General features: G+C 40.8%; 1 protein-coding gene across 6 annotated transcripts in view; it reads left to right on the top strand.

Annotated features, from left to right (window-relative positions):
• Positions 1–24,626, top strand: part of LOC117426838 (disco-interacting protein 2 homolog A-like) — a 167,836-nt gene that overhangs the window by 68,090 nt on the left and 75,120 nt on the right. For all 6 annotated transcript variants that reach the window (XR_009330534.1, XM_059033438.1, XM_059033437.1 and 3 more), the window contains exons 2-4: positions 7,618–7,689; positions 13,821–13,940; positions 15,783–15,902. Coding sequence is in view for 5 of the 6 variants with exons in the window: in XM_059033438.1 (XP_058889421.1) it covers positions 7,618–7,689; positions 13,821–13,940; positions 15,783–15,902 (312 nt within the window). In the remaining variant the exon portion in view is untranslated. The remainder of the gene's footprint in view (positions 1–7,617; positions 7,690–13,820; positions 13,941–15,782; positions 15,903–24,626) is intronic.

Genomic DNA, 24,626 nt, shown 5'->3' with positions numbered 1-24,626 from the left:
GCAATTCTGTGTATTTTTTTTTTTAAAGACTTTTAAAAACTTTAAAAGAACCCTAAAGTTCTCAGTCCTTCCCCGGGGCCCATGACAGCTCTCGGCGGCCCTGGCTGCATTGGACATTACGGCCCACTATTAGCACGCACTGTAAATAAACTTTATTTATTCTGAATCATATTTTTTTCTTCATTTTGTATTTTATTGTTGCTTTTCTTTATTATATAAGAACATACATAGAATGCCGTTGCTGCCACGGCCCACAGTTTGGGAACCCCTGTCATAAACCATTTCATATGCCAAAGTCATATTTTCAGTGTTATGGGAACTGTAAGAGAGCCCTTGTATTTGACCCGTGACTTAATTAGGCTGCCTTATCAGGCTCCTGCTTTGTAGATGAAACTATTCTGTGATTCTTTAGGTCAGGTTTGATCGTGGGTATTGTACAAGAAAAAAAAAAAAAAAAACACTTTAAAAAGCTTTCACTTTAAATGGGCAGATGATGAAGGGGACTGTGGATAATGCAATTCTTTTATGCGGTCTGTAGCATTGCAGAACATTGGTTGTATCTAATTAAAAACCAAAGGGAACCCAGTGTGGTTATTTATATGTTCATGTGGTGTTCGGCAGGGTGACATTTCAAAGGAAAATGTCAAAGTGGATACTCCTTTATAGGAAATTATTTGCTTAGCAATATTTGGTTGTTTTTAAATTTATTCTCTATACTCTTAACCAATTCAATTGCTGTTTTATTGTATCAATTTTATCGGATCATGTGCAAGTGCAACCCAAAACATCTGTAAGGTGCGAGGAGTGTGTGATGAGTTTGGTGATGATTGGTGCAAAATCATGGCAGTTATCGTGTTCAGCATCTCGAGTGTGACAGACAGCCAATAGCAGTGCATTAGGGTCCCCATTTTTGAATGATTACTCTAAAAACTAAAAAGCATCTTTTGTACTAATGTTTTGAAAACGTGCTGAATAAATTGCCACTACTTCTTTTCATATAAGTGTTCGGACACTAGCTGTTCCTGTCTTCTGTTTCCGTGTTCAAACAGCCCCAGTCCTCTGATCAGATCATCCCTGTCCTGCATTGACTGCAGAGCCCCATTCAACTTCTCTACAGATTGCAATCCTCTTACACTAACCCTGGAGTTCCTATCCTCATACTGTACATCTGCAACCTGCTGGCACTGTAGTTTGTGAAGTTTTTAGCATTTTCTTTTTCAGGGATGTTTTTAATTCTGTTTCAGCTGGAGCTGTGTAGTTACTTGAGTTTGCTCTGTGTAGCACTTTGGGATGGGGTGGGGGAGGATGAGGGAGGAGGAGGGGGAGGGTTTGCAAGCTTTTATAAAAGGGAACAAAGAAATCTGCGAAGCACCACTGCCTGATTTTTAATTCAGCTCTCCCACACTGACAGACAGACTGAGCTAGAGTAGTCAGCCTGCCAGCCAGCCAGCCAGCCACCCAGCATCCTTCTGGTTCCTTCACAACTCCAAGGATTTCAGCATTTGAGCAAGGGAGAGAAGAAAATGTTCTTTATGTCCTTTTGAACTGTATAGGTGCTGTCAGCATGCCTCTGTGACTGTGCTTCAAGCCCCCTGTTGTGAGTCTCATCTGATCTGGGTAATTACAGCCCGGAGTGATTGTGTCTTCATGCTGGACTAGCAGCTCTGCAATACCAGGCTTGGAGGAACCTGAGAAAGGTCTGGGCAGGAATGTAAGGTAGTGTACGGGGACAAACCTTTCCTTCTTAGACTACGCTGTAGGGAGAGCCCTCAGACTGCACATCATGAGTTAAGATGAGACAGCAACTGGAAAGATAGCTTAAGTACTGCTAATAACCAGAGCTGGAGCAAAAGTGTTACAGTAAATATGTGCTTTTGCATTGTGTCATGTGTCTTGTGCTGAAACTGCCTTGTCAGATACAAATATTTGCGTTTTAAATGGCAATATATTGTATAGTCCAGTTTTTCATCTGCAAATACTGTAAGGCACCAGATCTTGGTAAGATTTTCTTTCTATTGTTTAACAAGGTAGGATATTTTAAGCAAGTCAAATTGAAAAGAACAAGAGTGTTTTGAAAAAAAATGTTAATAATTGGGAATGGGGTTGATATTTTTATTGTGCATTTGTAAAACTATTAAAAAAAAGAATTAGACAACCTCTCATGTTCCCTGCAAATGTTACTCCACAGTAACTTCAAACACTCAATCCTAAACAGATGTTTGAGATATGCTTCGTCAGTCTTTATGATAAATATATAGAATACATTTCCTTGTTTTTAAAATTGAGCATACAGTATGTCACTTTCCTATAAAGAAAGAGAGCTGTGTTTTGAATAAGAATGACTGCATAAAAGATCCAGCTCTCTTCATCTGGAGAGTTGCTGTGAGTTTGTCTTCCCTAATGAGGAATGTGAAATATCTTCTAGTTACAAATGTGCTGGCACTGTACAGTAGCTTTAAGACACGGTCTTCTAGTGATGGAAAGCAGAGAGAAACGCAGGCAGGCCCAGTCTCTTCTGATATGCACAATGTTGAGGATTCAAAATGTTTGATTGCAGAATTCAAGCTAGCCAGACGAAAAAGCATGTATTCAAAACTATATCACATGTATTCATGTCAAGTACTGTACCACTGGTGGATTACAGTACAAGTAGCTACAGTGTTCAGTGCTTAATGTATCATGATGACGCACACACACACACACACACACACACACACACACACTCACCACACAGTCCTTGAACTAGACCCCAATTTTGGGCAGGGTTACAGTTTCTTATTGTTGTCTCTGTTGAGAGCTCTGCCTTCGCCTTGACTGACAGCTGTATCTACTGCAGTGTTGACAGACTGTATTCCAGTCTGAGGCTTGTGTTAAATTATACAGACACCCTGAGGTGCTAGTCTGGCTCTCTGCTTCCCAGTACAGGGCTGTGTTCTCTCCATGAGACGCTGATTAGAACTGTATGAACCATGGCTTTAAAATCCATTTTCTTACTAGCACTTGCAACATTATCACTGGTCCCCTTTATAGGACATTTCCTTAGCTCTTCAAGCAACCACATCACTGCTCTCCCCCTCCCTTTAAAAGAAGCAGTAATCAAGGTTATTTCCTTACCTTTTGTATCAGCATTATCACTGCCCCCCTTTCTTGTGTTGAAAATCTATTTTGTTTATATGCTTTTTTTTAAATACTTTTTATATGTCGAGATTTCAGATACAACACTAGAGATTAAAAGTTGCTGCCATTTCCTGGAACCTAATCATTTCTTGTGCTCTCGTCAATTCCATGTTCTCGCTGCAATCAGGACATTTTCTCACAGCACACAAAGGGATTAGGTACAGTACCACAAAGCAGCAGCTTTTTTTACTAAATCTGTAGTGTTCAAAAATCTCCATCCTTTATTAAAGTAAAAAAACAAAGCACCCCCAGATGAATGTCTGCCCAGCCTTGATAACCATTCCGCCCCAGTGTGAGCTTCATTCCTGTAACTGCTCCAGGCTCCTTTGCATTTGCTGCTGTTTGTGTCCTCGCAGTAACCTGATTTTCTGCTGAAGAATGGAGCAGTGTTTAGCTCTGGAATACAGTAATGCAGACACAGAGACAGAGACAGAGAGAGAGGGGGAGCACGAACTTCCACCCCAGACTCTCTTTTATCTGCTCGGGTCCCTCCTGCCTGCCCTACTCTGCTCTGCACGTGGGAATGCCAGCCACAGTCTCTCAGATATCACAAGAGCAAACGCTGCTCCAGATTGAGGGCTGAGAAAAAGCTACTGAAATACCATCTACTGTAGCAGACACTGGCCTATGTAGAAACTTGGGATATAGGGAGAAACCTGTAGTACTGTATATGTTATTGAAACTGTTATTGAAACTAGAAGACACAGAGTCAAGCAGACACGCGTTTTGGCAAGAGCCTTTACCAGTGTTATTGAGCTGAAACTACAGTCGAAGAAATGAAGAGTTAAGCGGTCAAGTGGCTTTGTACAGTAGAGGCCGGAGAAAGTTCAAGGGGTTCCCAAGTTTAGAAGCACACTGTACCTGTAAGGAGCCAGAATCCTTGTTGTGTAGTCATGCTAATGCCTGAACAGCACAGCCCCCGTGCCTTCCACTTGCACTCCTCTTCAGTCTTGCTTTACAGGAGCCTTACAGTTGCTATTGGACTTTTACCGACTCATAAGTCAGTATCACAGGTAATATCATGTACTGTATTCTGCCAATTAGGATGTTCTCTGTTAAATCTGTTGACTACAGTAACTGCACCACACATCAATATTATGTTAATGTATTTCACATCTGAAAGAAACAGAGAGGCATTCGATTATTAACATTGATGCCCATGATGCCTGACTCATAGCAGACAACCTGAATGTAGATGTTTTTTTTTTTTTTAAGTTGGTTGTTATAATGCATTTGGAAAGGTAAGCATTACAACTGTACTGGTGAAGTGTACTGTATCATTTCAGTAATGCTGGATTCCGTCTCAGTAAGTTGTTGTGATTTGAATTGTATTCTGTTGTCTCATGCATTACTGTGAACACTCAATAGACAAAGAAAGCATCAGACACCCTGACTGGGTCTCATAGGAAATAGGGGTGTAATGATTCATCATGTGTCCAGGAATCAGGATGCTTTCTTTTCATGATCTGTCGTCTCGTAATAGAGGTATTTATCGGATGTGGTGTGATACCACAAGCACAACATAGCTCATTTGGAGCTCACAAAATGGTTCTTGAGTTAATAATAAGTGTGTTTTATAGTTGGTATCCATACTCTCATTTAATTCTTTGCCTTTCAACAAAAATGGTCCATCATTTGATCTTATTATGCATAATCCAAGTAGCCAATTGGGACCATCACATGCATTGTGATACACACAGCTCTCTCTGCGTGGCTTGCCCTGCTCCCCTGAGACTCGCATCCTAACCTGATTGGGTATTGATTGAGAGGGGGTGGGGCCTGCCAACACTTTGACAAATGGATTCCTGGCTGAAGGTTGCTGAACTTGCACCTTTTTTTGCAAAATCATAAGAACCTGCATTCTTGCGTGTAAGGATGCCTGCCAATTCCAGGCTCCTAAATGGTCGAGTCGATTTTTATCAGTCTTGCAGTTTGGAGTCCTGTCCTCTCATCTCTCATCTCTCATCTCCTCTCCTCTCCTGCTTTGTTCCCTGTGGACAGAAGAACTTTAAAATTAATTTATATCACTAAACGATTCTCCAGCTGTTTTCTGCAAGACCATCTATTCTAAACTATAAAATATACTGTTTTCTTTAGAAAACGAACAGATAAAGAGAATACTGAATTAAAAATGTAATGCATTTCAAAGTCTCTTCTCTCTCATTTGCATACATTAGTAGCATTTTCTGTTTTCTGTGCTACTTTTATTTTGACCCCTAACCTAAGCTTGGAGTGCTGCATGTAGGAGTTTACAGTATGTGGTAGTGGTGCAGGCCTATTGTCTCTTACAAAGCACGTTGATGTGAGTACGGTACTTTGTTTATTTAGTAGATGCCTTTATCCAAGACGACTTACAGAGACTAGGGTGTGTGAACTATACATCAGCTGCAGAGTCACTTACAACAACGTCTCACCCGATAGACGGAGCACAAGGAGGTTAAGTGACTTGCTCAAGGTCACACAGTGAGTCAGTGAGTGAGCTGGGATTTGAACCGGGGACCTCCTGGTTACAAGCCCTTTTCTTTAACCACCGGACCACGCAGCCTACTTAGTTTCTTCTCCCCTCTTCACTCCCTTCCTGTGTTACAGGTAAAAAGGACACCACAGTTTCCAATGAGCAGCAATACAACAGTGAGTGTAGGGCAGGTGGGAACCTAATTCCTGTCAAACAGGAAGGAAATTATATTGTGGCAGAAAAAATTAAAAGTGAAAATGAAATCAAAATGTGATGTTTGAAAAAGCTGTTTTTATTTTATTTTTTGAAGGCCTTGGTTGTTCTGCATTACAGAATGTGCATCATTGCTGGGTCATTGGTTCATTTTTGGTGAATGATAAAAATTGAGAAGCTGCTGTGGGGTGCAGTGGCGGGTACAGTACACAGAGACTAAGACTTGTCAGAATCCTCACAAATCAAAACCTTCCTGTGAGTTCAAATCCGCAGTCTGTCTCCTGGTTTTTGTGTGACAAGTTTATTGAACTCTGTGTGAACTTTCACCTCCATTTCCTACTCCCTTAGTATTAGCTGAGTCTAACTTCTAGAGTCCTGAGTTAGTTCTCTTTTAAAGTTACTACTGATGTATAATATCTGTATGTCTATCTGCATGTACTGTACCTATCTCTCTGTCTGTCTTGAATTGAACATTTCCCGTTCGCTCTTCAACATTGGGCAAGGTCCAATCATCAGATTAGCCTGAAGTAGATGTCATGCACGAGACGATGCTGTCTGCTTAATAAACAAACACAAAAACTAAAACCTATCCATCAGCGCTTTGTACTGTATAATTCTCCTGGCAGCAATTACCAGGCGCTGGGAAGTAAATCACTTACACTAATCCATAATTGCTGCCATTGCAATGCACAGTATTAATGAACAGGATTATCATTACAGCTTGGGCAGGTATTGCTGTGTGAGAGGAAGGAGAGGAGTACATGCCTTGGATTTAGATATGCTTTACAGTGGATTTGCAGGAATAATCATTTGTTAATACAGTACAGTATATATATGTTTAAATCTCTGTATAAAAAGAATCTACTGGAAAATGCATTAAAACTCTTTGGATCTGGACTCTGAGTATGTCACCGAATACCACAGGACATGAACCAAATGATTCAGAGCAATATCACACCATGTCTGTATTTGTTGTATTTCATTCATCGCACGATACTATTTAACAGTATTGACAGCTATATTTTGTTTCTTTTTGAAAAAAAATGCTTACATGCATTAAACTAGCAAGAAGCCACTCTTCCAATACATACTTGAACTTCTACTTCCTGCACCCGCAGTTTGTTTCTTGATAAATTGCTTTATTTCTCTCAGAAAAGCTGCCTGCACTACAGCAGCCTCCAAACAGCTCAGGGCTCTCAGACTTGTGGGTAAAATTCTCAGACCTCAGCGTTGTTGGCACATGGTTCTTTATCTGCAAGCCCCTACATTAAATGCCTGAACTGTTCACTTCTCATGTGGTTCTAATACCTGCTGCACTGGAAGTGGACCCTTAGTGTGGTGGCAGTGAAAATAATGAAGGCTGACACACAAATCTCATTTTTATAGGCTGTATAGCAGTTGCTGTTTTTGCTCCTCTTGTGGGTTATGGGAAGAGTTTCCCTGTGACTGTGCAGGTAGGAGCCGCTGCTGCTGTTTTGATGGTAGAGGTCTGGTCACTCTGGGAAGCGAGGAGCAGAGAGGAGCCAGTCAGTCAGTGACAGGGCCACTCTGTCTGCTGTCACCAATGGTCTGATCTCTGTCTCGCTGTGCTAATTGGTTTGTTGTGAACACTGGAGCCCCTGTCTGTGCCGCTGCCTGGAACAGAAGTGCTATGCAGTGCAGTCCTGTGAGCAGACCTCGCACAGCCTGGCCCCCACTGTCTCCTGTCTGCCTGCCTGCCTGCCTGCCTGCACTGCGCACAGTGAATAAGCAGTGTCTCTGCTTCCTTTCAGGGGACATCACACAGAAGGGCTACGAGAAGAAAAGAGCCAAGCTGCTGGCGCCCTACATCCCCCAGATTCAAGGTAAGGCAGCCTTCACGCTGCAGTCTCTCTTGTTGATAGGTTGATTGCTAAAGAACACATTGTTTGTTGCTATATGTATAGCAGGGCACTCCTGGTCTTTGTTCCAATCCTGTTCTAAATTGTTTAATTTAACTAATTAAACCTCGATCCAGACCCTACTGTAAGTACTGTAGTTTATAATATAATTTTACCTGTTGAACCTGGAGTGGAATGGCCATCCAGGACTGTGATTGGACACCCCTTAGATGTAGGAATATGGAATTATAAATGTCGGAAGTGTGATGTTACTGCTACTTCATGGACGCTGGTCCTTACCTGCAAAATCAGTACATGAACCTTATTCTATACCGATAAACATTTCACAGTGCACCTCAGTCAACGTGAATATGAAGGATCAACCCCAAATAAGAGACTTGTGAGTAAGTGTAACTGGTGTAAGACTCATGAGATGCTCATGAACAGGGAGACAAGGAAAGCTTGTGCTGCTTCAACGAGTCTGCAGGGTGTTTTAAATTAGAGCTGGGACAAATATATGAATATTCAAACAAACGGCCCAGCACTAGTTTAAACTGATGGACAAATGACCATTCCTCCATGATTACAGCCTCTGATTCCTCCAGGGAAGAGGTATTGCATTGAGACTTCTTCAAACAGCAGGAATATGATCAGTGGAAACAAAGCAGGTGTCCACTGAGCTAACAGCCCTGTACTGTCACGTCTCACTGAAGCTGCTGTCTGGCAGGGAGATGCAGCCTTCTTTTATATATTCAAACATACAGTAGCACAAAAAACTATTCTGACAAACTAAATCTCAGTATCTGTCATTCCACACAGCACATCCCAATATTGAAGAAGTTAAATATAATAAATACAGAGAATTTGAGAATTATTGCAACTGAAAAAAGATTCTCCTGTCCCTAAATCAGTGACAGATGATGCTAATTATACTAAGCAGTTCTGTCACCCCGTGCATGAAACTAGAAGACAGTCTTATACCATGAGAGACAGGGTCATCTGTACATCTCTGCTTATTATAAATCATGTTTTAATTAAATGAATAGCTAATATCATTATCCAAAATAACATGTGGTGTAATGTTCTGAAACCTGTCATTTTCACTGGCTGCGAGTGAAAATGTACAGTGAATAAAACTCTATAATATTAAAAGTGAAAACTGATTCCATCAGCATTTGTAATAATTATCCATGTTAAGGGACAGCCTGTCTGTAAAGTATGTGCTACATATAGCATGTGCTTCTAGTTTTATGTCCAGCTGTTTTCTGGTGTTGCAGCCAGTCCCTTACTGCTGGTACTGTGTGCTATATTACTCCAGTGCTCCATCTTGAAACAGGCCCCAGGGGACTGCCCGTTTGTTGAGCTTGCTTTAGGAAGTATAAATGTTTCACGTCTTGCGGTGCACACCGTAGCAAGAAAAGAAAAAAAGCAAGGGAAGGCACATTGCTGTGAGAACATTTCCAACAGGACAGCCAAACCACTCCCGGGAGAGCAGTTCAGTTATAGTTGTGAGTTGATTCTTGTGTTTAAAATGGGTTTGTTCCTCTTAGAAAATCTTTCAAATATAGCCCGTAGTGATGGTGAACCTCCTCGAGATTGCTTACAAACTACTTTTACTTTGACACCAGATTGGAGCCCAGGCCTCCACTCAAGACATAAGAGAATCTAGTGAATGTCAGCTATTGCTATGTTTATCAGCCTTTGTATGGCCCTCATTTCTACAGCATTACTAGACCATTCTTGGCACCACAGCCAGACCCTATTCCAGTCACACACAATGTCACTGTCAGACCACCGAGCTCACAAGCAGTCATTGTTACACCAGGGGTGACCAGGAAACAATCAGCAACGGCCCGTGGTTTATTGAATGTCTGGACACAGAGATAAGGAAATGGATTTGCAAGCCTACAGGGTGAACAGTGACTGGACAGTAGCTCCTGTTCATCACGGGGAGCATTAATAATAAAGCCTGCAACACTAATTCGAGGTGTATCAATTCATCGCATATTGATGCATCAGGATACTTTCTTACATGCTATATCATATTGTACTAAAGATATGTGTGGTTTGTTTTGTGATACAAGACCAACAGCACAACATAAGAGTAGCTCATTGCAGTTCATCACATGGTTCTTGAATGATGGGTTTTCACTTCATACTTCACACTGCATCGCCCTCCGCATGCGTTCCTGTGAATCCTGGACCAACGCTTCTCTGTAAATTAAAGGTGTGAATCTTCACCCTCAAAGGGAAGGGAATACAGCTCAGGACATTTTAATTGATGAGACACCTGAGAGCAGCGCGCTCCTTAAACATCAAGAGAAATGAACCAGGAATGTCTCGGGAGATCTTTAATGAGGCTGTATATGGTTATTAGCTGGCTAGGAGTATATCACACGTCAGTGCTGTGGTCCACGGGACTGATGTAGACACTTTAGGAACTGAAGCACTGCAGAAGCTTGAACAATTAAGTCTCATGGTATGCTACTGATCATTCAGCCGTTTCAGCGCCCAGAAGCAGACTCTCAAAATGTACATCACTAGAAACAAAGGATGTAGCTGTGTAAGCAACACAGCACAAACATGAGGTACCAGTACAGGCAGAAGTAGCAATAGCATTGTGTTTTAAGCAGGTGTTTGTTTATTTATTTATTTATTTTTAGCTTTTACTGACTTAAAGGAGTGTTAGCTAAGTTTTTTTTACTGTTTTTATACAATCATTTTAAATAAAACGCTAAAGATGAAAGTTTCTTAATTATATACCACCACTAGCCTGTGCCTTTTCAGAATAGGGATCTGTGTAATACATGTAGGTAACACCATAATTTGACTGGTAATAATCTACAATAATCAATACATTGCGAGCACTTTATTATTCTAAGGCAAGAAGCGATAAAACTATATGGACTCTTCACAAAAGCCTTCAAATAAAACCCAAAACATACACATGCTTATTACACAGTAATATAACACATGCATGGGCTTATTACACAATATAGTAACACATGGATGTGCTTATTACACGATAATATAACACATACATGGAGAAAACAAGAGGCAATAAATGCCTTTGAGAAAATTCAAATATGGCTGAAAACTGCAGCTGCTAGTAATAGACAAATAGGGCACCTGGGTAATTTAATTGATCGATGAGTGTTCAATTGAAGCCATGGCGATCAATAATCAATTTAACAGTTACATGTCTATGCTAACCCTTTCAGTAACCCTGTAAACTGACACCGTGCTCCAGCTCAAATCAAACTGTTTAGGGGATGCTTTCCTCATGAATCTAACAATCAGAAAGAACCCTATCCAGAGCTGCTGAAAGTGCCCTTTACTGGCTCCTAGTGCTGTGAGTTGGTAGACCTGGAGGAGGCTCAGCCTCATACACAGCCTTTCCATTGCACAAACCTGTTTGTCATGGTAAACTGCAGAACAGTCATTCTGCATTGGTAGTAAATGGATAACATTTGGGGAGCCATTGCACTGGTGGGACATGCTTATCAAATCGTTTTGCCTATTTTAGAAGAACGGTTTATTAACTGTTCAGGGATTCCCCTCCCAGTCGTTCTTCAATCCTAGTAAATTGATAGAATTAGGGTACTTTTTCTGTGAGACTCTTTGTTACTAAAAGATTTTGCCTAGTTGTTGTGGGCCAGTTTATTTCATATTCCCTATTTCTTTATGCTGTACACACTCAGTCTAGCACACACATACATGTTGCAGTAATTTATGTAATGGAGGCATCCTTATAAAAGTTTCCCATAATAAAAGCATAGCAAGGTAAAGCCTGGGTAAGCATTGGAAAGAACAGCGAGGTATGGTAAAGTGTATTAATAAACATGACAAACTACGGTAAATGAAAAGCGTGATAAAACTACAAACATACAGCGGTAAGCTTTTATAAGGGGCTTATTTTCTGATTGAAAACCCCTGTTCTCTACAGTATTGATCCTCCTGCATTGGGAAGACGGCTTGCTTATTAAAATCATCTGCGTGTGACTCATTGTACTGTGGATTTGGGTCATGGTGATGCTGTAGCCCTGATTTGCTGATGGCCCGGTTGCTGGGACTTGCTGGTGGTGCCCTGGTCTCCCTACAGAGCAGTGGCTTTGTGAATGCGTGAGTGATTGTGCTGAAGCAGAAGTTTCTCGGCTGCATTAGAAGCATGGCTCTATTCCACAGGGGCTGAGAGCCAACACGTGATGGACCAGGTGTTAATGTTAATTAGAGGGCGGACAGACGGACAGTGTGTTGTATTGATGAATGGTGATGCAGAGGTTCATACCCGACCTTTCTAGTTCAATTTTCTCAAATTGGTCTATTGCCTTGTTACTGTTTACAATGCATTTTAAATAAAAGCTTTGACACAATTTTGTTTTTATCAGCAATGATTCTGTATGGTGATACATATCTATTCAAAGTATGCCATGAGTGCAGGTATCACATTTTAAATCTATTGATTTATTATTGATTTGTTCAGATAAGTTTGTCCTGTAAGTCTGAATGCAGCCTCTAACTGGTAATAAGTCACTCCCTTCAGAATCCAGATCAGGTCTTTCACCGCTAAGGTCCAGAAACTGTGCCTGTTTGCACTGCATTGAGCTGCTGTGGAAGGCAATGCAGGTTAGCGTTGTCTGTGATGTGAGAGGTTATAGTGTATCAAGGTGCTAGATTTGCTATGAGGGCAGCACTGCCTCATTCCCTGCCTCTTGACAGTGTGAGTCTGGGCAGCGGTCTGCCAGGCTCAGCTGACACTGCTGGCCTCACGCAGGGGATAAACCAGGCTGGCGTCTGGATCGGGATCTTTACAGGGTGGAACACTGCAGTAGGTTCAGGGACAGCGTGGCTGTATTGAGGGCTGGATTAGCTCACCCTGCTGTGAAATACTATAGCGGGCTGCCAGTTATCTGGATTTACTGCTAATCCTCTTCAATATTAACTGGTAGTAATTAAAACTGAGACAAGCACTGGTAATTGCAAAACGAGAGTCTGCAGCCTTCCCTACAAATGTGACGATAGTGTTCACAGACAGGGTAGGCGTTGTCGCTATCGAGTTGAGATTCTTTCTCCATACTTGACACTGTGTATCATCTGCTGTACATTTTCTCAATATTGAATTTCATACCTGTTTCATATTCTATTATGTGTGTGTTCTGCATGATTGTCTATTATTGGTTCTGCTCAGATCAATATTTCCTTGGCTTACTAACTATTCCTGCAAAAAATGGCTTCTGAAATGGCTCCTAAAAGCTAAGTGTAGGGGAAGCATATTAGTGTTGCGCTGTACGCTGAAGCCCCCAAGTGATGCACTTTGCGACACTGATATGCCACATATTGTGTTTTTTTTTTACACATACACTTTATTGCTGGTTTAATTTGCTTTTGCCAGAATGTCAGGTGATTGGCATGGCTCAGCAGTGTGGGTGAAACCCTGTGCTATTCGAATTAGCCATGTGTTTCTCTGGGTTGTATCTGAATTAGGTTTTTGTCTCTGCTGGTCTCCAGTGCTAAACAAGCTTGCTTTCACACACAATCTAGTTCATGCGATGTTATGTACTTTAGGTAGGCACAGCGTGAGAATGTGGAGCATGTAGCAACATCGCCAACTAGATTCCAGTGCTCTATCCATCTCTCCCTCCTTCTATCCCTGCCTCCCCCTCTCTCTCTCTCTCTCTCTCTATATATATATATGTGTATGTATCTTTCTCTCTTTCTCTCTTTCTCTCACCCTCTCCCTCTCTCTCTTCTCCACCGTGACTGTTCTGAGAAGTCAGTGAATTCATTACCTCTCAGTATACATGGGAAGGAGTGAAGGAGAGAATCCTCTTATTAAATTTTCATTTATGTGTGTGATTCATTACCTGTCATTCAATCCCTCCTGCCTCACCCCAGCAGCAGTCCGGTCGTGTACAGTAATGTGTTTCACTTTCTCTCCAGTTTGAAGCTGCTGCCGTGGGGATTGTGAAGCGAATTGATACTGTACACTTTGTTTAAAGTGTTTGGCCTAAACTTTATTAAAACATGCAAGTAATAAACACCCTCCTTTCCCTGATGGTGCGTTGGTTCCACTGTGGCGTGTGCTGTCCCGATTGAAGCTGTCTCTGTGTTTACAGGTGTAGACCCCTCTCTGCAGATTGAGAACAGGATCCAAGGCTCATCCCAGCCCGCCCCGGCTGTAAGCAAGCAGCAGAAGTCCCGCTCGTCCAATTCACGGGATGAGCGCTTTCGATCTGGTAAGGAAACAAAAACCCGGCCCTGCGTCGGAGACTCACAGCAGGGGAGCCTTCGGGGTTCTGATTTCTGGGGGTGTCACAATGCACTAATGTCACGAGACGTGTGATTGTCCTGACTGGCTACTTGTATAATGCATAATAAGATCAAATCATCATTTAATGATGGGCCTTTTTGTTAAAAGACAAAAATTTAATTACATAAGGAGAGTATGTTTCCATACCAACTATAAAACACACTTATTCTTCATTCACAACCCCCTTGGTGACCTACAATGAGCAAAGTTGTGCTTTTGGGCTTCACAATGTAAATGATACATACCTCTAGTACAATATGATATATAATCATGTAACGAAGCCATCAGGATTCATGGATACACAGTGAATCGTTACACCCCTATTGATTTCTCGGGATTTACTTGGTTTTTCAGTTAAATAATCAAACTTGTTTAATCAGGCTTAATTCTTGTGTTGGGTCAGATATTCAAATATTGGAACAAACACTGCTTGAAACGCATCACTATAATGACCATGTTGGTATGCGTTGATATAACAAATTTATAAACATGCGTGAATGAGGACTGAAATCAGTGATACACATTCTGCTGTACAGAAGAGGTCCAATCATTTTTTTTCTTTATTTTTTACTCCAGAGAGATTTGTTTTTTTTTACTGTAACAGGGTACGATTATACTCTTGTTTTCCAGCTAATTCACAATTCAAGAATATTTGAATATTCATTTACATATGTTTGTTTGTGTCCAGTTATGCATGGTATGTGTATATCTGTGTATATGTATATATACATATCTATGTGTATCTGTATATTTCTGTGTATGTGTGTACACATATGTTCATTGTTTATAGTTTTTTTTTTTTTTTCTAATAATAATAATAATAATAATAATAATAATAATAATAATAATAATAATATTACTATGAACTCAACTACCTGTGGTAAAGTTACCTGTGGAGCAGGTGGGTTTGTTGTTTTGTTCATCTTGTTTTGTGTTTAATAATGCTAGTAATAAAATTAATTTAAAAAAAATGAATAAAAACATTTGCACATGAAAAGCCCATGATCTTCTCAACACTGTTTTATTCCTTGTTCGTACTGCACACACAGAGTCAGGGTGAAATACGGTTCTACATTTTAATGCAGGGATGGAAATAAGACCTCTATTGCACAGCAGTTTCACCCATTGCAGGTTTTGATACAAGCTTGATTAGCCACAGTGTGTGTAGGTAACAAGCTCAGATGTGTTTTAGTAAATGCCTAGTGAAACCTGGAATGGATTTCCACCTCTGTAATATACTCGTGTTCATACCATATACAGCTGTTCGTTGGGTAGAACAAGGCTTGAACAAGGTTTAGCTCTAAAATCACATCCCTAGATATTATTGTCCAACCGGAGTGTATAGGTGGTATAGAATAGAATAAAGTATCACACTTCCATTCAACATCTAGAGAACTATTCATCTCATAGTGATGAAACCTAATAAGGACATTATGCACAAGCAATTGAGAGTATCGGAGTCTGGGGGTGTCCTGTATGTGGGTGACTGTCTGTCTGTCTGTCCGTCTGTCCATCTGTCAGTCTGTACCAGTGCTGCATGCATCAGTTATTCAGATTGAGCTCTCCACATAAACCAGGCACTGACAATCAGGTGAGGATCACTGGTGCTGACTGGGTGAATTTACCATTCCATGTGAAACATATGAAGATACAGCTGCTTGGATTGCTGTTCTCTGTTTGTTGGCCTCTGGAGAGGGGGCGGGCGTGATGTACTGAAGCTTGCTAAGGCAGCATATGAAATCTTCTGCAAACATGTGTCTCTTCACAGATGTGCACACTGAAGCAGTTCAAGCAGCCCTGGCCAAATACAAAGAGAGGAAAATGCCGATGCCCTCCAAGAGACGCTCTGTTCTAGTGCAGTCCTCTGTGGAAGCATGCACCCCCCCAGGTAAGAAATGCAGGAGAGCCCCAGATTAAAGCACATTCTTACTAGCATCTGTGTGAACCAGCCATGATGGAACTTGGTGAGGACATTCTGTAGTACAGATGTCAGACTCTGGAGGTGTACAGTATGGAGGTGCCAGTCCGCCAGTCCATCCCTGTGTCATACATTTTTTCATATATCTTGAGAGCCACCTATCCACTTGTGGTGACATTTAAGAATATTCTTTACAATCTGCAGATATAAAGAGGACCTTGTCTGTCTGTCTGTCTGTATCTATGTCAAACTTCAGCACAACAGAAGCATCAGTAATACTGTTGCCAATATAAGAGGTAACACAATGGATATTAAACCCTTGCTGTGCACTCCTTTATGAGACAATGTCCCTTTACAAAGGCGTGCTGAATTGTGTGGTGGGGGTGGTTGTGAGGTGGATTACACTGTGAATGACGGTGGGGGTTGTTGTGAGGTGCATTACACTGTGAATGACGATGGGGGTGGTTGTGAGGTGCATTACACTGTGAATGACAGTGGGAGTGGTTGTGAGGTGGATTGCACTGTGAATGACGGTGGGGGTGGTTGTAAGGTGGATTACACTGTGAATGACGGTGGGGATGGTTGTGAAGTGGATTACACTGTGAATGACGATGGGGGTGGTTGTGAGGTGGATTACACTGTGAATGACGGTGGGGGTGGTTGTGAGGTGCATTACACTGTGAATGACGGTGGGGGTGGTTGTGAGGTGGATTACACTGTGAATGACGGTGGGGGTGGTTGTGAGGTGCATTACACTGTGAATGACGGTGGGGGTGGTTGTGAGGTGCATTACACTGTGAATGACGGTGGGGGTGGTTGTGAGGTGCATTACACTGTGAATGACGGTGGGGGTGGTTGTGAGGTGGACTACTCTGTGAATGACGGTGGGGGTGGTTGTGAGGTGCATTACACTGTGAATGACGGTGGGGGTGGTTGTGAGGTGGACTACTCTGTGAATGACGGTGGGGGTGGTTGTGAGGTGCATTACACTGTGAATGACGGTGGGGGTGGTTGTGAGGTGGACTACTCTGTGAATGACGATGGGGGTAGTTGTGAATGACTGTAGTACCGCTGGAAGTGTGGCAGATCATTGTAAAAACATGGTAAAGCACAGGAAACACACAAACTCCAAAAATGCTGTGCAAATGTGCCATGGTAAACTTCTAGGCTAAAAATGGAATGATAGCACTTTAGCCTGTCTCCCAGTAAGATGGCTGCTATATTATTATTATTATTAGTTTATTTAGCAGACGCCTTTATCCACGGCGACTTACAGAGACTAGTGTGTATGAACTATGCACCAGCTGCAGAGTCGCTTACAACTACGTCTCACCCGAAAGACGGAGCACAAGGAGGTTAAGTGACTTGTTCAGGGTCACACAGTGAGTCAGTAGCTGAAGTGGGATTTGAACCGGGGACCTCCTGGTTACAAGCCCTTTTCTTTAACCACCGGACCACACAGCCACACAGCCACCTTATGGTCATGGTTTTGGCTTTGAGATAGTGTCTTCACACTCGGCCCACAGCTGTATTCTGATCTCGGTCTTACAAGAACAATAAACCCTTTTTATGTCAGTAATTTTGCAAAGCTGCTGATGCCACAGTGTCAAAACCCCACATCTCACAGACCATTTGAATTAGCAACTTTGTATTTTCAGCTTTACATTAACACTGCAAGCTGAATTCACTGGTGATCATGACAGTGCCCACAGACCTCATGTGACTTGATCACAAGGTGGCTTGAGCGGTGACGTCAGACCCGGAACAAACACACACAGCACTGCGAGTGAAATGAAAGAAAGCGCTGCTTGCGCTGTTTAATAAATGAACAAATAACAGGTTTGAACAACACAAACACAAAACAAAACGGCGTGGTGGCCAAAACAGACAGACAAACACAGTGGATGAACACTAAACAAGTATGAAAACAATAGCAAATGCTACTCGTCTGAGAGGACTCGCATAAGTAGCATTTCTTATTGTTTTTATCTTATTTTTAATCTTATTTTCTCTCCTCTCCCGTTCTCCACTCACGAACACACAACCCTGAGTGAGTGACTTGTGCAATTATTTATACAGAAGAGATTGTGCAATTCCTGTGCCTAAATACTATATATATATATATATATATATATATATATATATATATATATATATATATATATATATATATATATATATATATATTTTAAATCACTCGTGCTACACATACCCGTTTATATCCCGTGCACCACTATATTCACATATAAGTGACAACATAAAACACAAATTACACACAGGGGCGGGGCACACTGCCACAGACTCTAAGGCCCAGATATTCGAAAGGTTTGCGCATCGCAAATGGCCATTATGCGTGAATGCACAAAATGTACCAAATTATTTTTGTGTGCAACAATATAATGTATGCATAGCGCAATTTGGCGGGAGTGGCTGACAAAAAACTATAAAAACTATTCGCCAAGCACAAAACCAGTTTTGCGAGGCACAAAATAATGCTTTTAAAAAGCAAGCCTTAACTCCACGCACATCACTTCAGCACTCACTCACCCAATCACTGAAGTGAAATGCAGGCGCTTTCCAAGGTACTACAGCAATAGAAAACACCAAACGAAGGTTCCGTCCACATCAATATAATGATTATATTCACAATAACGATTGTGATAGCAGCCTCACTAGTGTTAATACATGTTTAAAAAATAAACGGGCAAGCTGCAATCATGATCGTTCTTTCGGACCGAAAGAAAACTAATCACTTTCCCAAGCACGCTTTCTTGGTGCTGGAAGAATAACTCCCAAAACAGAATGAAGAGTACAGCACGGTATCATAGTACATACCATTGGTATGTAACATAGACCGAGCCGGCAGATACTAAACAACTACCTGTATAATGCAGGAACGCTTTACTTTAATAGACACATACATCAGTATATCGATCCTAGATCGATCAAGCAATAGTTTGCACCTCCTTACCTTGAATTCACATAGATTTCAATATCAAAGACACTGCTTATACAGTAGTAGGCTAGGCTACTGATTACTGTATTGGTAAATTTTGTCAGCATTTTGAATGTAAAATGAACGAAAGGTGCTCCTGTCTTATTCCACTGTCCGTTCAGCCTGTTTTATTTAAGTTGAATTAATTGCCCCCCAGGTTTGTCAAGCAAGTTTTATATAGCAGGATCACGACTAATACTGAGAAAGAAAAGAAAAAAAAGGATGGTACTGTAACAGAAAACAAGAAAGTCCAAAAATGTAAATGAATTAGAATAGGTAACATGTACTCATATTTGTGTGACACCTGTCAAAATTATGACGACAGAAGTAGAGAAATCATAAACTCACTTCCCAGCAAACAGCACAGCATAGATACATCTGTTTGAATTCAGTAGAATGTGATGGCCCTTTAAATATTTAGCTTATTAGCCATGCCAATGCCAGTGATAATGATAAATATTAGATTCAAATGTGTGAAAGTGCGCAAATTTCATATGCTTAAGCACACAAATATTTGAATTGCGCCAAAGGCTTTAGTTACTAATACAATAAACTCTACTGCACATGTACAACACATTGAACTTGATAAACACCACGACGCTGTAATCGCAGACACTGCGGAGTTCTGTACTTTACAGTATGTAGTGTGCAAGGTATATTTGTTTTTGGACTAGTTTGAATTCAAAATCATGTAGGACCAACCTATATTGAAATAATCAGACTGGACACCGCTTCTAGTGAGTATAAAGGAACAGTTTTATTTGAAATAAAACAAAATAATTAAATAATTAAAGGTGCAACAACTAAACTAAAGTAAACAGAAAGGAAGAATTAACTAAACTAAACAATACAGAAAGGAAAATATAAGCAACGACACCCCACTCCCGATAGCTCATTTAGCGATCCAGAGCAATCTATGGCAGATTCCTACGTTACAACCACATTCCTGACAGTTACTTATGACAAATGTTAGTCTTAACAGGGGTATCGTTAGTAAAACAAATATTTACTTTCCTTAATATTTGATAATCAAAGCAGCATTAAATCAGTCTCATATAGATGTTTTGGTTCAGAAGGCAATTCTCACTACACCAGGGGACAAAATAAATGTTTTTGCAAAAACAAGAGTCATTAACTATTTAGGTATTCCACTGACACAGCAAATCCTCCACTAATATGTGCACTCTTCATCCGAGTATGTCTGGGATATTCCATCGCAGACTCCGACACTGCTAGTTTAATAAAAGACAGAATGAATTTCAATCTTTGTCGACTTCAAATTATATGTCCAACTATTCCTCCAGTGATCAACTGGTGCTAAATTAGAGTTTTGATACCAAGTACTTTTACGATTCTAGACGTCTTACAATGCGGACTACCACACCAAGGCAAACACTAGGGTTGTTGTCCCGTGTCAGAGTTTCTGAAACCGGTATCTCTGTTCAAGCCGATCGCAGGCTGCAGGTTTTCAGATTGCCAAAGTTCAGAGCCTTGTTCTGCGTGTCAGGCGCCCCGATTGAAAGTCGCGTTCGTTCTTTTTGAATAGTTTGTTTGTGTCCAAGTCCACGTGGAGTGTTTTCCAATTGGCTGTTCTCGTTTCGAGACTGCCCGGTGTTCTCAATTGGTCCGTTGCTTTGCCCCTGTCATCTGTATTTTATGAGGTGGGCTGTTTTCGATCCGAGGTGTCAAAACCATTCAAAACCGTCTGGTTATACTCTCTTGGAAGAGGATTTATTCAGTGACGGTGAAGGTAAACCACTTGTCCAGTATATTAGTTTACGACTCTTTTTAAAAGTATTCTTTGTCAGTGGGGGAGTTTGTGACAAGAAACCAAGCACAGAGAATGACTTAGGAACCACCCTCTGTATATTTAGGGCTTCTGATTTTCGGTTTTAACCGATAAAACACCCCCGATACAAAAAAAAAATGGTGGATAGCCAATAAACACCAGAAAAACTGTGGAAATAGTTAATCAATTCACATCGACTTTACCCTTTAACCATTAAAAAATAAAACCTACTACAAAAATAATAATAAATACATTTCCCAGTGCTGCTATCGATTCGTTCTGAATACTTTAAACCCGCCCCAACTACTGAGTGACAGCACATTCCTACGTTTCTATTGGAGAAACTCCTCTTGCGAGATTTAAAACGAGATTACAATCGGGAATGGAGGTTTGTTAGCGGAATGGCAAACTGTATTACAGTTAAAATACGGAGGTCTTAAAATAGAATTGTGGCGAAATGTACAAAAATGCCTACACACAAAACCCCCAGAAGAATGTGCCCGTGACCATAGGGATTTCGTTGTGGAAGACAGCAAAGGAAAGAAGGTACAATTTAAGTGTGCAAGTACTGTCGAGTTACTACTATACATATTTTGACAGAAAAAAAAACGCTCAAGCATTTTGAAAATTAAACGAAAACACTAATTTCATAGAGTATATAAAAAATGAAAGCCCCGAAAAAAAACTATTTACATAAAACTCGAAAATAGCTCAAAATAAGCACCGAAAAATACAATTAATAAAACCTGAAAAATAGAAGCCCTATGTATATTCCAGTTCTGTTAATTTCATAAACAGAATGGTATTATGATCCAATCTGACGCTACAAGTATAAATCAGAACAATCCAGTGATGTTCAAGAACTCTAAACAGCAGTGGAACTGCAAAGCTGTCTGTGCTTTTCAATGTGGCTATATGATGCACAGGGAGCATCTTGGTTATCTTAACTACTTAACTAATGCATTCTTTAGATTTGTAGATCATTTTCTGTTTTTCGTCAGAACATCTTGGTGACATTTTTAAAACTCATAAATAGAACTCACCCCAGTGGCTTCAAACAGGCTCTAAAACCTGTCTTCTAAGTTCAGGTGGTACACCAGAGTGTAACCATTAACCTGTCCCCCTACAATACGCTGCCCTTATTGGATGTAAAAAATAGCACATTTGTTCTACGTGGTATTTCTTACTGGTGTTTCAGGGGACAGGTTATTGGTTACACTGTGGTGTACCAGATGTATGTAGAGGTCAGACATGATTCTGAGAGCTCTTTTGGGAATCAGAAAGGTATAGTGCCTGCTAAGCCAATGAGAAAGCTCACAGAATAAATGTAAACCTGATCTGCAATGAGAGTCTTCTTCTTCTTCTTCTTCTTCTTCTTCTTCTTCTTCTTCTTCTTCTTCTTCTTCTTCTTCTTCATAAACTCACAGACGGATGTACTGTAAAACCTGTACTGGCTCATACTGCTCTGCAATGGGAGTTTTATTGAGCTAACAGAATGAATGTAAAACCTAGACTGGCTCCTAGTGCTCTGCAATGGGAGTGTTATCAAGCTCACCTGGAATCTGGAATTTGTTAACTCTGCCACCAGACTCCATGTTCTTCAGCAGATGTTGCACCATATTAACTTTTGAAACTCATGTGCACAATACTGTTAAGGCATCATTTTTCCACCTTAGAAACATCACTAGGGTGCGACCTATGCTTTGTGCTTCTGTAGCTGAAAAGCCAGTTCATGCATTTGTTTTTCCGAGGATTGATTATTGTAACACTCTGCTTGCAGGCGTCTCCAAAAGCACACTGTCCAAATTACAAAATGTTCACAACTCAGCAGCTCGTATCCTGACAAGGTCACATGCAAGGGATCATATCGCTCCTGTTCTAGAGTCCCTGCACTGGTTGCCTGTCAGGTTTTGTGTTGATTTTAAAATTTTACTTCTTACTTTTAAGGCTTTACATGGTTTGGCTCCACAGTATTTATCTGATCTCTTATCAGTCTACACCCCTTCACACACTCTTCGCTCAGCTGATCTTGGATTGTTATGTGTTCCCTCTGTTCACCTACGTTTTTTGTGGGCGACAGGGCTTTTTGTTGTTATGCCCCAAAACTTTAGAACACCATTCCTAAAGAGATCAGGGATTCTGCCACTCTTAATGCTTTTAAATCTAGCTTAAAGACCTACTTTTATAGAAAGGCATTTTTATGACTGTTTTTCTTTTCTTTTTTTTTTGGTTTGTAAAGCGCTTTGAGATGTTGATTTTAAAGGCGCTATATAAAATAAAGTTTATTATTATTATTATTATTATTATTATTATTATTATTATTATTATTATTATTATTATTATTATATGGCTGTTTCCTGCCTCTTCGTGAATGTTTAGATTAAATGCACTGTAACAGTACAAGCAGACACAGAAGTAATGCATCCTGGTATTAGTAGTAGTATTTGTATTATGACATTAGTAACCCTTTCATACTACATGTAAGGTTTACTCACTGTTTTTAACTTTAAAGAAGTGCTAACCAAGGCTTTACAAATCCAGGAAAATATCTTGGGACCCCTGAATAACTAATAATGCCAAAACAGGCAGAAGATTGTATTTCAATAAGCAAGCCCTCTCCCCAATTCAGCAGTGGCACCCCAGATTCCTACCGGTGCAGAATGACTGAGTAGGAAATCTCTTCTTCATTTTACCACACAGGTGACAGGTCCGACATGGAGCTCTGTCACTATACCTCAGTGTGAATGTGTGTGAGATTCCTACCTAGTGTCTAACAGTGCATCTCGTCTGCTGTATCGCTGAATAGGCTGCTTTTAATGTTAATCCAGGCAGTATAGAGATTCCAGACACGGAATGCGGGTACAAGCACAGAGCACATTTATTTCAGTAGTGAAATGCTTCAGACCATACATAGCCTAATTCCACAGTTCCATTGTATAACATACATGTGACAGAGTCGGGTACTTCTGTTCAACCCGCTAGTTAACCCACGTCACTCTGGATACATCCAAGGCACGTCTACATAGCTGTCCACCTTCCTTCCTCACAACTGAGAAACACTCCACAGAGTACAACCAAGTAGGTGGCACTAAAGAACTGTGTAACTTACTTAAAGGTAAAGGAACCAATTAGTAAATTATCCTTCCACTGATTATATTGATTTGAAGAATAAGTGTGATTGAGACTGTATCACACTGCTATTGAGGGTCATTTCAGAGTGCACAGCATATGCAGGATGGATGTCTGTCTGTCTGTCTGATGTGCATGCTCTGCAGCAGAGCCGCTGCCTCCAAACCCACCACTGCGAGGGGTCAGGAAATAGCTGGAGAACTTGACATTCCATAGCTGCGGGAGGCACAGGCAGACTGACAGAGACTGACAGTGTGTGAGAGCTGGGGTTGATTAGGTGATAAACAAGCGCTCCTCTGACAGGCTGCAAGGCTCCTTGCTGCAGTGTACAGTACTCTTCTTGGTTGTTACTAATGCACCCCGGGAATGACAACATTGTACTTTATATAGAGCCTTTCAAGACCAGGTTCTCTCAAAGCACTGAACACATTTTAGCAAATATGATTCAAAACTAATGGTTTAAAATGAATAAAAAACATTTTTAGTGTTTTAAATTGTATTCACAATCTTAAGGCACTGTATCAGGAATGCCTTTTCAAAGAGATTTAAAAACAGGGGCTGCTTGTTTGACCAAAGGTGGTGAGGAATTCCTAAGGCTTGGGGCGTGGTAAGAGAATGTCCTTTCACACCTGGTATGCATTGTGAACAGTGGAAGTCACAGCAAACTGGCATCCTGTGAGCGCAATGTACAGCCAGGGATGTATGGAGATGATAATTCAGTGAGAAAAAACAGAGCAAAAACATGCAGTGCCTAATAGGTAAGTAGTAGGATCTGAAATTC

The sequence above is a fragment of the Acipenser ruthenus genome, chromosome 11, assembly GCF_902713425.1.
Source record: "Acipenser ruthenus chromosome 11, fAciRut3.2 maternal haplotype, whole genome shotgun sequence".
Lineage (NCBI taxonomy): Eukaryota > Metazoa > Chordata > Actinopteri > Acipenseriformes > Acipenseridae > Acipenser > Acipenser ruthenus.
The sequence above is the reverse complement of the archived record's forward strand: the minus strand, read 5'-3'. Positions and strand labels throughout refer to the sequence as shown.